Here is a 15,670-nt window from a genome sequence, read left to right on the forward strand (position 1 = left end):
CAGAGCCCTGGATAGGGATGGGGAACTTGCAGGGTATGGTGTTTGATTTCAGGTACATGGCAGAAGTAAGAATGGAGTTGCTAAAGTGGTGTCTTCCCTTTCTAGAGTGGCATCAATATTAAACTTACCCCTCCTGGCTATTGTGGTAATACAGCAACCTTGCCAGATTTGACCTAGGGAAATTAAATGTTGTACCATACTCATGGAAACAGATGTGATGTTACAATCTGCACCTGACTGCTCATGAGCTTTCCTGATTGCTTGTCCTCTCATCCATTTTTATGCTTCCCTAGTGATTGCAGCAGCTCCAGTTTCCACTCCCACACTGAAATTCAGAAAATGGTGTGTGAATCACAATATTGACAAAATAAACTGCACACATGGTAATATTTGGGCATTAAGTCATAGAATCTTTTCTCCTTCAGATTCTTGAATGCATACTGCAAGTTTAATTTTGGAATTCTAGAGAAGTCAGGAATTAATAGTTCTATGCTCTATGTCTAATAGTTCATTTAGACTTTTTATTAAAGAGCCTGCTTTTTTTTCTCTTTAGCTTTTAGTAACAAGTTGAATTAGTGATAGTTCATTGTCAGACAGAGCCTGCAAAGGTAGAGCTTTAGAGCCCATGTGATCGGCTAGTAGGTATGAGGGTGTATATGTGATGTCTTCAGTCAGAGCAAATCCTTATCCTAATGATCACACATCAGTGCACCTGGTTCACTGTAGGAAATGCAGCAACTGAGATTGAACAAGAGAGGTGATGGGTGATGAGGCAGGGATGGAGCAGTTCACCCTGGTTTGCAGTCCTTTTCCTCTCATAGCTGAGACAGTTTTTCAGGTGTTTGGGCATAATAGAGTGTGAGACTGAGTTCAAGAGCTCTATTTCAGCAACCTTTGAATCATCTGCTGTAGACACATCCTTGCTGCTCCCAAATGTGACAAGGGTAGATCCCCCTGAATAATGTGGGAGTTTGGAGCTAACAGCTAAGCATCATTTCCTTCTTTTGAAGCCTTAGCATGACTTTGTGCTGCTCTTGGCACTTCTCCTGCAGGTAATCAGAAATAGGAAAAAGGAAAATAGGAAAAAGGAAAATAGGAAAAAGGAAAAGCCACCTTTCATGCAATATTAAGAAATTACATATGTAGAGCCTTTTAAACACATAAATGTACTGTAGCTGTGCTGAAATTAAAAATGTAACTCCTGGCAAGTTCACCCAACTGTGATGTTCAAAGGGGTGTCCTCCCCAGTTAGCTTTAAGGTGTACAAAAAAACAGTGATTAAAATGAACAGTTTCTTGTTTCTTAGAAACATACAATTACATTACTTTTTTGTTACACAATAAATGTAAGCAGTATTTTTGCCATGATTTAGGTGTCCTCATCAAGTATTTGGCATCTAGTTCACATTCAGGACCATGTTGACTGTTAGCAGGCTTCTCTTGTCATTTTGTTTCACTGTTCCCTAATTCTCATGTATCTATTTTCTCTGTATAAATATTTTCCAAATGGTTTTATGCTCTTACACCTAGAAAAACAAGATTTTTTAAAAAAATGTTTTTTAAATTTAAAAAATGGCAGTAGGCAGACTCCACATCATTAGTTCTAAATTACTTCTGCAGTGGCTATGCCTAGAAATGCATTCCCTCTGCTCCAGCATTTGAGATGATGTAGTAAACAATACTAGTGGCAAAATAGGGAAGTATTAAAAAATACTTAATTTTTAAAATGCACTAATATGTGCAAACATTATGCAAATATCTGAATCATTTTACACTAACAACTATTGCAGGCTCCCTCATTTACATTCTTATACCTGTCACAATGCCTGCTAGTATTGCTGTAAGACACAATGGATCCTAGTGATGAATTTTCTGAATCCTGATTGAATTCTGTTCCATCTGTTCAATGAGATCATTATTATATGACATCACTGTGGAGATGAATTATGGGGAAAAGTTGGATTTTTTTTTTTTTTGCAGAAGGGAGTTGAGCAGGCATAGCCTTTCCCAGCTCTTACAAATGCTGCTACATTCATTGTGTTTCAAATGGCTGATGGTTATTTTTTGCTTGCACTGTTACTTTATTACACCTTCCTACACAGTAATTAGGAGCTCTGTCTGAAGGGTTCCAGACCTGGAGCAGCGTTGGCCTGAATAACCATACACCTTAAGCACCACATTAGCAATGTCTCTTTTAATTGTGCACAGTAATGTATGTGTCTTTCAGGACTACAGCTTGTTATATGAAGAAGCAAAATATTTCCAGCTTCAGCCCATGCTAGGAGAGATGGAACGGTGGAAACAGGACCGGGAGAGTGGCCGCTTCTCAAAGTCTTGCGAGTGCCTGGTGGTGCGAGTTGCCCCAGATCTCGGCGAGAGGATTACACTGAGTGGAGATAAGTCATTGATAGAGGAGGTGTTCCCAGAGATCGGTGATGTGATGTGTAATTCTGTCAACGCCGGCTGGAACCACGACTCTACACACGTCATCCGATTTCCACTGAACGGATACTGTCACCTCAACTCAGTTCAGGTAGGAAGTCACATGTGCATTTTTTGAGGGAGTTGCTGGTCAGGAACCAGCAGGCCGACCCTGTTCCATGTCACTGGAGCTTTTTGGTGAGCAGAATCAGCTGGAGGCTTTAAGCAAGTTATTTACGTCTGTGTGTCGAGTTGTCTTTCCCCATTTAATTCGCGTATCACCAAATCTCTTTGCAAACAAACTACAGTAGTGTTAGAATTTTCTGTGGTCATAGGGAAAACCCTTCACTTGCAGTGTTTGTTCCTGGTTTTTTACAGTGTAGTAGAGGCCTGTTGCAATTGATAGGACAAGGGGTAATGATTTAAACTAAAATAGGGTAGATTTTTACTAGATAAAAGGAGGAAAATTTTGTAGTGAGGGTGGTGAAACACTGGAACAGGTTGCCCAGAGAGGTGGTGGATGCCTCATCCTTGGAAATATTCAAGGGCCAGGCTGGACAGGGCTCTGAGCAGCCTGATTTAGTTAATGTCCCTGCTCATTGCAGAGGGGTTGAACTGGATCATCTTTAAAGGTGCCTTTCAACCCAAAGTATTCTATGATGCAATATAGCAATGTCTAATATCTGTAGATGTTACCAAATGGATAAGAAAAAATCTGGGAGACAAATTCAGGTAATTCCTGGAATAATTATAATCAACTTCAGTGTTAGTGTTATGTTTTTATCCTTTGTTGGGTAAAAGCAACTAGCCTCAGACACCTGCCTGCACCTAGTTAGGACATCCTGCATAGCCAGTGCTTCCCATGTGGGATCATCAACAGCAAATTGATGCTGTTTGGTTTAAACACACCTCCTAAATGCTGCAAGGCTCATGAGTGAATTCTTGTACAGAACAGGCTTGCAAGCTGAGCTTGGCATCTTTTCACCTGCCAGGTCCCACTGTCCATGTAGAGAATCACAGAGTCATTAAGACTGGAAAAGATCTCCAAGATCAACAAGTTCAGCCTTTGATCAAACACCACCACGTCAACTAAACCACAGCACTAAGTGCCACATCCAGTCATTTATTGAGTGTTTCCAGGGATATGACTTCACCAATGCCCTGGATAGTCCATTCCAATGCTTAATCACCCTCATAGTGAAGAAATTGTTCTGATGTCCAACCCAGCCTGAATGTCCCCTGCTGCATCTTGAGGCCATTTCCTCTTCACCTGTTGCTGGCTTCCTGGTAGAAGAGCCCAACATCCACAATAAGAATTACAAAGCATATTTACTGATGTGAAAAACCGGAGTCACAGTGGCAAAATATGTACAGGCCTCAAGAGAGGTAATGGTCCCACACTGATAACAGGAACATGTAAGCACCACCCGGTACTAATAGAAATGGGAGACAGGACAAGGACTACCAGTAAACCTGAAGAGTGAGGTACAGGCCAAATGGATTGTCCATGGCTGAGCTAGTTTCCAGAGTTGCTTCCACCACATTTTTTCTCAGGACCCAAGTTTTCCTGCTCTGTTTTTCAGTGGCTTGCACCAACATTTTTGGGCAGGGGTGGGAGATTTTGGCATATAATGTTAAAAGTTAAAGATCACATGTGTTTTGATCGCTGTTTCCAAGTCTCTTTTCCTACCCCTTCCTTTTTGATATGACTGCTGGTCAATTAGCCATGCTTAAGTACTTTGGAAAGACATTTGCCAAGCTGAAGCATTTTATGTAAAGACATGGCATGTCTTCTTTGAAGCACTTTTAAACCTCAGTTTGCTTCTTCCCCTGCACTAGTCCTTTGCAGCCTTCTGCCATTCTGCTTGCCATTCTGCAGCACACATACAAGCCAATTTGGCAACTGGTGAGACAGCTGAGAAAGCTGTGGTAGGCATCTGATTCCAGCACAACCCTTCTGAGGTCTGGTCATGCTGAACAGAGGATCCCACATCCTCTGAGGTCCAGGAACATCAGCCCCTTCCTTGGGGCTGGTGGCTGTCAGGCTAACCCTGGTAAATCCCAGGAAATCTCTTTCACAGGTGAAGGCAGAGGAACCCCAGAACAGGTGAAGATGATGATAAAAGTAACAAAGAGTTAGTTTTTAAGTCTCTAGTAAATATCATGGTAGGTTTTCTGAAATTATGACCGTGTTATCTACACTGTCACCATGTCGTTGAGGTGTTTGCTCAGCATCTGCTGTGCAATCATGTATTTGCCCTTTTGTGTTGTAAATTCTGTGAAGCGAGAATGTGTTTTTCTAGTCATGTTTCTGTGACCAGAAGAAGACTGGATTTGTTGGCAGTACTAAAAAATGAAATAAATTTTTCTTATTTTTTTCTTTTTCACTGCTCAGTGGCCATAGTCATCAGAAATCAATCCAGTACTATTAAGTTAAGCTATGTAACCACTCTTTTTTTTCCCTGGCTGAATCCATTTAAAAACAGAAGTTATTATTGTTGGACAGCAAATAGTCTGTTTATTCACTTATAAATTGCTGTTTGTTTCCTCTTTTTTTGCAGGTACTCGAGAGGTTACAGCAAAGAGGGTTTGAGATTGTTGGCTCATGTGGAGGTGGGGTGGACTCTTCCCAATTCAGTGAATACGTACTAAGACGAGAACTCAGAAGGACATCTCGTGCACCCTCTGTCATTCGAATAAAGCAAGAGCCTCTGGACTAAAATGGACATGCTTCTTTATGCAAAAAAAAAAAAAAAAAAAAAAAAAAAGGAAAACAAAGAGGAAAAAAAAAAGGGGGACATTTCATGTGCAGTTTGGACTCCAACCAAGTCCTGGAACTAAAATTGAATAAAAGACACATTTATATCAAATATAGAGACCACACCTGAATTCATATGGGAACACTTGGAATAGTAGTGATAATAATAATAATAATAAGCTCAAGGTATAAAAGAAAACACACACACACACATAAAAAATATGTATGTATATGTATGTCTGTACATATATATATGTATGTATATGTCAAAGGGTAGGAAATGCAATGACAAAATGTGGTAGATGAGGTTGGTGCTGTGATGGCCATTAAGTGTCCTAGGCCCTTCCCAGGCCCACTTAAGGGTGTACAAGCCATTTCCAGGGGGGGATTCATAGACTACTCTTCACCCATTTTCATTGCCAAACAGCCATCCACTTTTTAATGTGTATACACCTTGACTCAACTTTATTTGCATATGGAGGTTTATGTCTGTCTTTTTTAGAGGTGGATGGGCAGGTGTTCAGGAGACAACCATCCATTGCATTGGAAAGCTGAAATTTTAAATGTAGTTTGTACAGAAGTCGCACACTTTTTGTCTGCCCTCACAGATGTGAAAGGTTAACTTTTCTTTTGAATGAGGTTTTTTTGTTGTTTTGTTTTGTGTTTTTCAAAGGGGGCCAGAATAATTAATATTTGGTAGAGATGCTCTGGTTTGAATCTGCTGCTTTCCTACAATTTTTTCAAATTTTATAATGTATTAAATACAATAAACTCCTGTTTAAAATAACAAGGGTCTGGTTTAAGCCAACAGAAGCAGAGAGGTGGGATTTCACTGCACTCCAGCATGTAGAGGGGCAAGGCAGTGAGCAGACAGTGCTGCCTGCACAGGGTGGAGTGAGTTAAAGGCAGCAGAGGCTGTTGAGGGATCTTCTGGTGTGGTGCACATGGCTGCTGTTCCTTCAGCACTGTCTCTTTTAAGCTTTGTCCTAGTCGGAAGAGAGGCTGTTGGTCAGACCTGAAAATAACACTGGCTCAGCCCAGGGAAACCCATCAAAAAATGACACCTGGTTCTGTAACCTTCTGTGTGACAGTGAATCCTTGCATCATTCCCCCTTGATTAAGGAGTTGGCAGCTTTGACTCTCCAAGCCCTCGCCTTGCTGAGTGTTAGTCAGCCTGTCTGGTTTTCAAGTTGCTCATTTCCCTCGTTTCAAGCCATTGTTCTTCTGCCTAGAGAGTGACATGGCCAGCCCCTTGAGTTACCCATCGGCTGCCTGTCCCTTGGTAGCAGGCAGTAAATCCACATCCTGCATTAGATGTCCTGTGAGCTGCTCTCTTGCAGAGTCTCACTGAGGCCACCTCTGCAGGCACCAGCTCCAGGCCTGTGAGATTTTGCAGAGGAGCCACATCCTGATGCCACTGCATGGACCGCTCATGGGTTGATGCACCAGCAACCACCACCTTTCCTCCAAAGCCTCTTTTTATGCACTGTTACAGAATATGACTGTGTGTTCATCCTAGTATGGAAATTTTTATCAACAATGGTGCTGGCGTTCCATTCATTTTGGTGACACTTTGGTATTTATTTAAGAAAAGAAAAAAGAAACTGTTAGATACATGTAACAACATTTTTAATATTGTCTGATAACTAAAAAAAAAAAAAAAACAAGTTACATTTTTTCTGGTTTTTATTAAAGATGTCTGAGGACATCTTTAACTGGCAGCACATATCAATGGTTTGGAATTACTGAAATGTGAAAATGGGTGAGGGAGGGGGCTCTAAAAATTAAGGTTCATTAGCAGGCTATTAGATCTTCAATGTGATGCTGATCTGTCTATTCACAGTACTGAAACAGCTGCCTCATTGAAAATGCTTGTTTTCAATCAGCAGCAAGAAGTCCTCTTACAAAATAAACAAATGCTTGCTCTTACTGCCCACAATTTGGTTGTTAGTCTGCATAGAAGTTGGAAAGCTAAAACCCAGGGAAATAAATATTTTTAACAGATCTTCAAACCGTTGGAAGTGATGAAATTTGTGATGTCGAAAAGGATGCCGGTCCCCGTGGGTTTGAGAGTACACAAGTACCAGTGCAAGGTGATGTGATTCTTCAGAGACTGCTGCGCAGATCCTCTCATGCATGCTGGTGGAGCTGCACTTTCTGGGGCCTCCACAGTGTCCCAGGGGATGTGTTTACACTCTCTGTTCAGCCCAAAGGTATTCCCACATCCGGACCTGCCCTGCTGGCCCCCATCTGTGCATATGGGCTTATGCTCCAGTGCAGGCTGGAGCTGGGGGGAGTGCAGCTCCTTTCTCTGCTCTTTGGCGAGCAGGCACCACAAGCCTGCCTGGCCAGGAGCATCAGCAGCCCCAAAAGTATCCCTCCAGTACTGGCAGGGCCCACGCTGCCAGGCAGGGTGTGGAAAGCGAGGAGCTTTGCCTGTGATGCTTTCCAACATGTGGCTCCTAAAGCCAGCAGGTTGTGCTCTGCTGGTGGTTTTGCTTGCTCAGCATGTATCTGTCCAAGTCAATGACCTTGAAGATACCACTGTGCTCCTCCCAAATCTTCAGCTGACTGGTCACCCTCTCAGCAAGCCTGCTTTTGTTGTTGATGGAGTCAAAAATCACTCTCAGACCTGGATGTAAATGATTCTGCTGTTACAATGTGGTCATGGAGTAAGAGGTCATGAATATTCAAACTAATGGCTGATTAAAAATGTATGCAGGAATAAACTGGCTGTAGATTTTTAGAGAGCAAATGAAATTAGTCCAGTTTGCAACTGAGTTTTATAACCATGTTTTTAAAATGTTCTTTAGAAAAACTGATCAACAAACAAATGAGCAATTCCTCCAGGAAAGTGGGGGGAGTGGGAGAACCAAGAAGGACCAGATGACTGTCAGCTTGTTTCTGGAGGTTTGTAATTCTGGCATCTAAGTGTATGTATTTTTTTATGAGAAAGTGTTGACTCCATTTTATGCCATCAGTGGTGCTGTGTTTAATAACAAGAGGCAGAGCTGCAGTGAGCAGTAGCTGCCAACGTTGTACTTCAGCAAGTTGGTTAAGCAGCTGCCAGGAGAACTCTTGCAGTCGTGCAAAGATTGCAGATGGCACCAACTCCCCTTCCCACAGTGAGACACAGGCAGAGGAATTTGGTCCTCACCTTTTCTTTGGGTAATGCAAATGCTGGATTTCTGCAGTAACCATCAACCCAGGGTTTACTTCTTCCCCTGTCACCTCCTTAATGTACCAAACAGCTGTGTAATGTAAGTATGGATCCTGGCATGATTGGACAAACCTTAAAACTGAGTGTCCCGTTGAAGACTGAGCTAATTTACTCCATGCTACAGAAAGTGAAGTCCTGCTTTGTCCCTGGGTTGTTCTCTCTTTCCAGAAGCAGTACTGGTAAGTAGGTGCTGCTGATTTATTCTGTCTTCAGGTACATACTAGCCAGGCAGTCTGGCCCAATGAATGTTTTCCCTCTCCATTGCCACATGTCTATAGAAGGAAGCAGATCATCTCAGTGCTTGACTGGCAACAAGCAAGTCGAGTTAACACATTGTTTTACGATGCCCGCTAAAATGCATAACGAAAACCAATGGAGAAAACTTAGTAAACTCTGAAAACATGAAAGTTGAGCCACCCATTCAATTATTTTCCTTTATGCTGAACAGGCACTGAATTCAATTTGAAGTCAAACATTTTGTTCATAAGCATAATTTTTTGCAGCAAGCTTTAAAAATTGATTTCTATACTAATTACAGGGTTTTTACTGCCACCCAAATGAGTTGTCAAGTGAATTTTTCTTTAATGTTTCCATTACATGACTTGGGGGAGGGGGGGGGAGGGTTGGATTTTGGGGGGTGAGAAAAGCATTTTTTTTTGACCAGTGGTCAGTTTTTCAGAGAAATAAAAACATTTATTTCCATCTGTCATTTCTTCTCTGAGGAATTCTATATTATGAATTATTTCTACGGACAACTGGTATTTGTATGTTGGCATTCAAGCTGCCTGAGGTTTATTTACAGTGGAAATGAAACCAAGACATCCTTAGGGCCTGTAGACCAGTTGCTTTTTCTCAGACTTCAGTTTGAGTGGTTTATTATTTCTTGAGGGTCTGGAGGGATCGCCACCACCAAAAATCAATATGTTGCACCAGGTCCCAGTGTTGGCTTTGGCTGCTACCCCATTGATCCATTTTTTTGAAGACCCCAGAACTCACTTAGCATATGGGATCCTCTGTTTGAGACTGAAACTACTAAAATTATAGCCCTAACTCCTCTTAAAAAGAAAAAATGCAGGCACACAGTACACAAGTTCATCCTCTTATAAGCTGAGCTAGCTCTGCTAGCTGATAACCAGGATGTTAACATTGATGCTGTGGGGAAACCATAGTGCTAGCCCACTGAAGCATCTTCTATTTGCATTAGTAAGAGTTCCAGAAATGGAAATGTCCTCTGACAAATGGAGAAAAACCCACTTCTCCTTGAATCAAGTTGATTTTTGGGGTTTTTTTGTTTGGTTGGTTGGGTTTTTTTTGGTTTTTTTTGTGTTCCACCCCCACCCCTGACATTTTTTGACTAGGGACCTAATAGGAGTCCCATGCCCCTAAAATAATAAGGGGGTTAATATTTCTATGGACCATAATCCATGGATTATGGACCAGATCCCTTCTTTTGCTCTCCATATTCATGGTGAATTTGCCTCACACTCCACTCAGAAGCCAAAATGATGCAGTGTAGTCATGGGCTATCAGTGTCATTGCATCCACAGCAATAATGTAATCTCTGTTGTTTCTAAAAATACAGTATTTTCCACTGCAGGTCAGAGGAAGCATAGGTTGATGAGACTCTTTTCTCTCAGCCTTATTAAAGCCCTATATGCATGAGTTCTCCTCTCTGGAGAGGCTGTCACTAGCATCAGCAGGCTGGATTTGTGCTTCTTGGAGTGCTGGTGCCCATTGATCCCTGTCTTCTGGTCCTTGGAGCACAGCTCTGGCTTGCTGGTCTGAGAAGAGATGGAGAGAGGGAGATTTGTCTTTGTGTTTTGGAGTTTGGACTGATAAATGATCTCATCTACAACCCGAAATGGTATTGTGGCTTCTGTTATGTAGCTTGTCAGTGTTGTTATTAATTTTCCTGAGGAAAATGTGAAGCATAGGATGGCTGGCCTTGCCTCCTTACCAATAGGATGCAGTCTAAAAGACAGTGTGACATTGACTTAAAACAAAAACTGCATGTGGTGAAGTCCCCTAAATTCATGTACTGCATTCATTCTGACTTCAGGTCAAACCAGAGCACTCAGTGAGGCTCACCAGTGGATGTTTGATACTTCATTTGATTAACTGCCAAGAAATTGCAAAAACAAAAGGCAAAACAAGCAGAACATGGATGCTTGTTCTGAAGATCTGGAGCTATGATGTCACTAATCCATGCTGCTTCTGAATAAATATTTCAGTTCTGAGTGGCTTACATTAAAACAAAAAGCAGCTGTGCATTTCTTTCCCTCGCTTTCTCCAGCTCAGGAAGCTTGTTTTTCTTCTGCTGGGGGCTGTGCCTGGGCAGCTCAAAAGTAATAACTTTGGCCCTAATGCAGTGCTTGGTCTCTTCAAAGTATTGTACAGACCTTCAATTAAGCACCTCTCTGCTTCTAAGGGAAGAAGGCAGCAGTAAACTCACCTGGCACCTGGGGAGGCTGAAGAAGCTTGACTGTCACCCACTTGAGTGTCAAACTGCACATCTGGAGTCCCACTTAGCTGTCCTTTTCCACAAGTCCTCTCGCAGTACATAAATAGGTAGAAATCAAGGAGGAGCTGTGATACATTTGTTTTTTTGAGAGTTAGAAGTTATTCAAGCACAAATTATTCAAAGCTTAAAATGTTAGCATTACAACCATGTTACACTTTACTCACCTTCTGATTTCTTTTCCTAATTCCTTCCAAAGTGAGAGAAAAATAAATTAAATTAAATTAAATTTCCTTTACCTTACATGTTTTAAGTGAAATCCACTGATGGCCTACTACATTTCCTTTTTCTGGCTCAGCTCTTTAGTAGGGACTATCATTTTCTGTTTATGTTTATGTTACTTAACACAGAACTCAGGCATTAAAATGGGAGAAGGGGAAAGCTCCAAGACAGTTTGCAAAAGAGCTTTGTTTGTTTGTACAGTGGTCACAACAAAATCCTGCTGCATGCCAGGATGGCAGGAATGTTTTTCAGGTGTGTTTGTTGAGATGGGGCAAGGCATGGCTGGCTCCCAGCTTCAAGTGCTCTACAATAAAAATTACTACATTGGGAAACTAAGGCTCAAACCCTCACGAATTATCTTCCTCCTTAAGCAGCTGCTCATCTTTCTCACAATTGTAGACTTTAGATGAGTAGTTTAAAAGCTGTGCTATCATCTTCGCTGAAACCAGTGCAGCTATTCCAGAAGAAAGCAGCTTGGCTCAGGGACAGCTGTTCTGCAGAAAAATTCTCTTCTGATGCATTATTGATAGATGTAAGTTAAAGCCATAAAGCTCGCAGCTTTATCGGGCAATATCTACTAAATCCTGGAAGCATGTAAGATAACCTAAATGTAATCTACTGCATACCAGCTTCTTCAGTGATGGATAGCACAACAAAAGCAGGACTAATGAAAAATTAATGAAAACAGTTACTTCCATAAGAAAAATGATCTGTTTTCTCCCACCTTTGTATTGATTTTAACTGGCCCTGTAATTGGAAGTGTATAATTTTTTCCTCAGGTAAAGAGGATTGAGGGTGAGGGAGAGTGAGTGTATAATTCTATTCATGTTTGTGACATACTTTCAGGCTACAAAAACAAAGCATTTTCCTTAGGATGTTGAAGCCGCCTGTGAATGCCGACTTCAAGCATATTTTCTCAGCTCAGGCAAACTGCCATGCTGGTTTGCCTGAAACCAGATATTGCATGCACAGAGCACTTGGCACGCTTTGAAGGCTAGCAAGGAAGTACAAAGAAACTATGTTTAAGGAAAACCAAATACAGTGCATGTAACTTGGTGGGTTTAACATGTTTCATGCATTTAAGTTCATTCCTAATTGATCTGCTCCTTGGTAAAAGGGAAAAATCCTCCATTGCGCTTTGGAGAGGGAAGGAATGTCAGTCACTGAGGAAGGACCTTCTCTGTGAGACCAAAACAACTGTACCATGATGTTCATGTGCCAGCTTGGCAGACAATTCACAGCCACAGTGAGTCTCAGCCTCTTCTCACTAACACACTTAAACACAATTGTCTTTTTCTCTAAATTTAATAGAGCATTTCTCTCTTTTTTCACAATCCTGCAGCAGAATTCAGTCAGCTCAGCTGCTGTAAACCCTATTTTAAATTATTCCTAAGTCTTTACCTGCTTAATGTTAATATATCCATTGAGCCCGAAGTGCAATGCTGACATAATAAATCAATCATAACAGTATATAGTTTGTTTTGCTAGGATAAAAAAGTGCACATTTTTAAAGTGTTTAGGAAATGCTGCTTTCCTGTTCCCTGTTGTATATGCTATGGGTCCTTTTCTAATCTCTTCCATCAAAGACATGATATGAGCTTGTAGTGTGATGAGAAACAGGATGTTTCTACATTTTTAGTAAATGTTACTCTTTATCTTTGGGGAATTTTTTTTAGCTAATATGTCTTCATGTAAAAACTTTTGGTTTTTTTTTTTCAACTTGAGAGATTTAACCATGTCTTTCATTATTGCTTTTATTCCTTGCTTTTCTTATTTTCCTGGTAACAGCTGCAATACAAGATCAACTGCCCCTTTCAATGCATGCCTTTAAAAATTAGGGCATTTACTTGTCCTCGTTGTTTGGATTGGCTTTATTTTTGTCTCAGCAGCCTGCTCTGGTCCAGCCTCAGCTGGTGCTCCACACAGCAGATGTAGTGACTGCTTAGCATCGGTGACCACTGAGCCTTTGTGATGGTGTTGTCAGCAGCTCATGGGGCGTTGCTGCGTGAGTGAGAGCTGCAAGAGCAGCGCCAGTGCTCCATAAACCACCCAAAAACTGTTACAGCTGTAACTGTGCAAGAGGGGGTGCAGCCCAGGGCAGTGCCTGTACTCACTGTTGGGGCTGGGTGAGGTGCTGCTGGCAGCAGGGGCTCCTGAGTGCCCAGCTCCCTGTTCCTCCATCAGGCAAATCCTCTGGGTCCCCTGGAGATCAAAAAGCATCTGGACAAAGTCCTGGGCAAAGGGCTCAAGGTGGCCCTGCTTGTGCCAGGCGGGAGTGAACAAGATGATCTCTAGAGGTCCCTTCCAATCTCAACCATTCTATGTTTTCTGTCATTCCCAAGAAGACTGGACCAACTGAGATGGGAAAGGTTCCTCAGGGCATGTGAAATGTGGCTCTACCTCTTTACTTGGTGCCATTGTCGTATTATCTGGAGTTTTAATTCTGTCCTCTCTTTCTTTTCAATCAAGAGAGATCTTTTACTTTTTTTTCAGTAGGGAGAAGAATGGAGATTCTGTCCTAATGGGACTTGAAAGCCATTGGGTGCAAGTGCTGGGCTTAATGTAATAAAATTATATATAAAGTATTGTTCACAGGAATTCTGTGAAAAGTGCAGCTGTATCTCATAATTGGATATCACTGTTGCAGAAGAGCAAACAAAGAACTTCAAGAAAGGCAGATGCAGATCTCCTTCACATCTTCCTTGTGGGGTCCTGATTTGGGGAGGCATTTCAGGGGGCCCTTAGCCTTTGGTACAGTAGAAGTTTGGTCTTCATTTCATGGGACACTTGAAATACTGAAATTGTGTTTATATTTCCATACCTCACCAAGTGGAGACACAGAGGGGCAAGAACACACCAGAGAAAGCTTCCCCCAAGTTCTTTCTTCCTGATTTCTTGTTTGTTTTACTTATTGTGGGGCTAAACATTGATTTTTCAGCTCTGAAAAACTGAAGACATAGCATCTTCTTTTGACATGTTCTCAATATGCTTAAAATGAAAAAAGCATTCTATGACCACACTTTTCCCCGACAAAAATGTGAGCAATTAGCACAGCAGGTTCTCAGCTCAATATGTATAATTTATTGTAAAACGTATATAGTTGATTTGGCAGACAGCAAAAGCACCAACACAAGCATAAACCTTTTTATGAATCCATATGTAATACTGGATGTTGATGGATTATTACTACAGCAAGATGTCATGTTAAATAACTGATGCAGATCTATAGCAGCAAATTAGTGGTTTTGCCATTTTCATTAAAAAAAGAAACAAACAGAAAAAAAATGCTTCACATCTTCATTATTTATTGAAGTTGGGGTTTTTTATGCACGCGCTGCTGGAGCATCTGGGTGTATTAAGCAGCTGAATTCAATATCACATTAAGCTAAATTGCCCACAATGGGCAGCTGCCTCATTTCACTCTTCTTAAAAGTCCAAAATGTGTTTTCTGAACCTGAGGCACTTGTCTTTTTGCCGAAATGGTGTGCTGGTTAGTATTTCACCAAAGGGAGAAGCAGCAGGGGACATGTCCTTCTGCTGCTAAGACCCTGCCCAAAATATTCTCAGAGCAGGAGGGAAGACAGGGATAGGAGGAAGGGTCAAAACAGTGCTCCCAGCTTTGTCTGTGTGGACCTGGTTCAAAACCTGGTAGGCAGGGAGCATCATGTGCTGTCACTGTGGGGCTGGGTTTGTGGGAAGAGCCACTGTCCTGGACAAGCTCAGAATCCTCCCAAGTCCTCTGGCTCCCAAACGTCTACACGCCATGTAGGGATGTAGAGCAGCACAAGCTGCAGCCCTTTGGCTTCCTGCTCAGGTCTTGGGTAGTCCTGCAGTGCTGGACCGTGGGCTGGGAGCAGCAGGGTGGTGCAAAGAGGGATGTGGGGGGGGTGTGTGTGTGTCTGGGCAGGGGGATGTGCTGGAGGAGCCACCTGGGTTTGCCTTGCTCACCGCTTGGACCACATCCCTGCCCTGGGCTTCTCAGTCCTGCAGGAAACCCTGAAGCCCCTCAGGAAAAAACAGGAGCTCCTGCAGCACCAGTCCAGGCTTGGTCTCTGGGGCACATCCAGCAAGGTGGGCCAGGCAAAGGACTCCCCTCCATTCCTGCCCTTCTCTATCTTCCTCTATGTCATTTTCCATAGAGACCACAAAGAGCTCAGACATTTTCCAGCCTCTCTGGATGTGTCCATACTCCTCTGGGTGTTTCTTCCTGTCACCCATGAGGCTCAGACCCAGATGTCAAAGCCCCACTCTGCACACAGAACTACCTGGGTTTCACACCAACCTTCCTACATCTTCTACATCTTCTTTGGCATCTCTCTCATCCCCAAGTGGATTTTCTAATTAATTTCCCACCTTTTATATCTTCCTCCTCCCTTAGCCCATTTTCCATCATCTCTTTCCCCTTGTCTATTTTCTTTCTTCTCCTATAATCCTGTACATTTGGATAATTTTCATTTGGACTGTTTAACATAACCACCGGATTTGTGTTTTAGCCTTGCTTAGCAGGTTGGAGGCTCCTTTTTCTATCTTAT

The 15,670-nt window shown here is 42.1% G+C and overlaps 1 protein-coding gene across 6 annotated transcripts in view; it reads left to right on the forward strand.

Annotated features, from left to right (window-relative positions):
* Positions 1 to 5,968, forward strand: part of KCTD1 (potassium channel tetramerization domain containing 1) — a 100,682-nt gene extending 94,714 nt beyond the window's left edge. For all 6 annotated transcript variants that reach the window (XM_086889814.1, XM_086889791.1, XM_086889786.1 and 3 more), the window contains exons 4-5: positions 2,227 to 2,532; positions 4,982 to 5,968. In XM_086889814.1, coding sequence (XP_086745940.1) covers positions 2,227 to 2,532; positions 4,982 to 5,140 — 465 coding nt within the window. In that variant the 3' untranslated portion in view covers positions 5,141 to 5,968. The remainder of the gene's footprint in view (positions 1 to 2,226; positions 2,533 to 4,981) is intronic.
* Positions 5,969 to 15,670: the final 9,702 nt, after the last annotated feature.

The sequence above is a fragment of the Cyanistes caeruleus genome, chromosome 1, assembly GCF_971803275.1.
Source record: "Cyanistes caeruleus chromosome 1, bCyaCae1.hap1.1, whole genome shotgun sequence".
NCBI classification, from domain to species: domain Eukaryota; kingdom Metazoa; phylum Chordata; class Aves; order Passeriformes; family Paridae; genus Cyanistes; species Cyanistes caeruleus.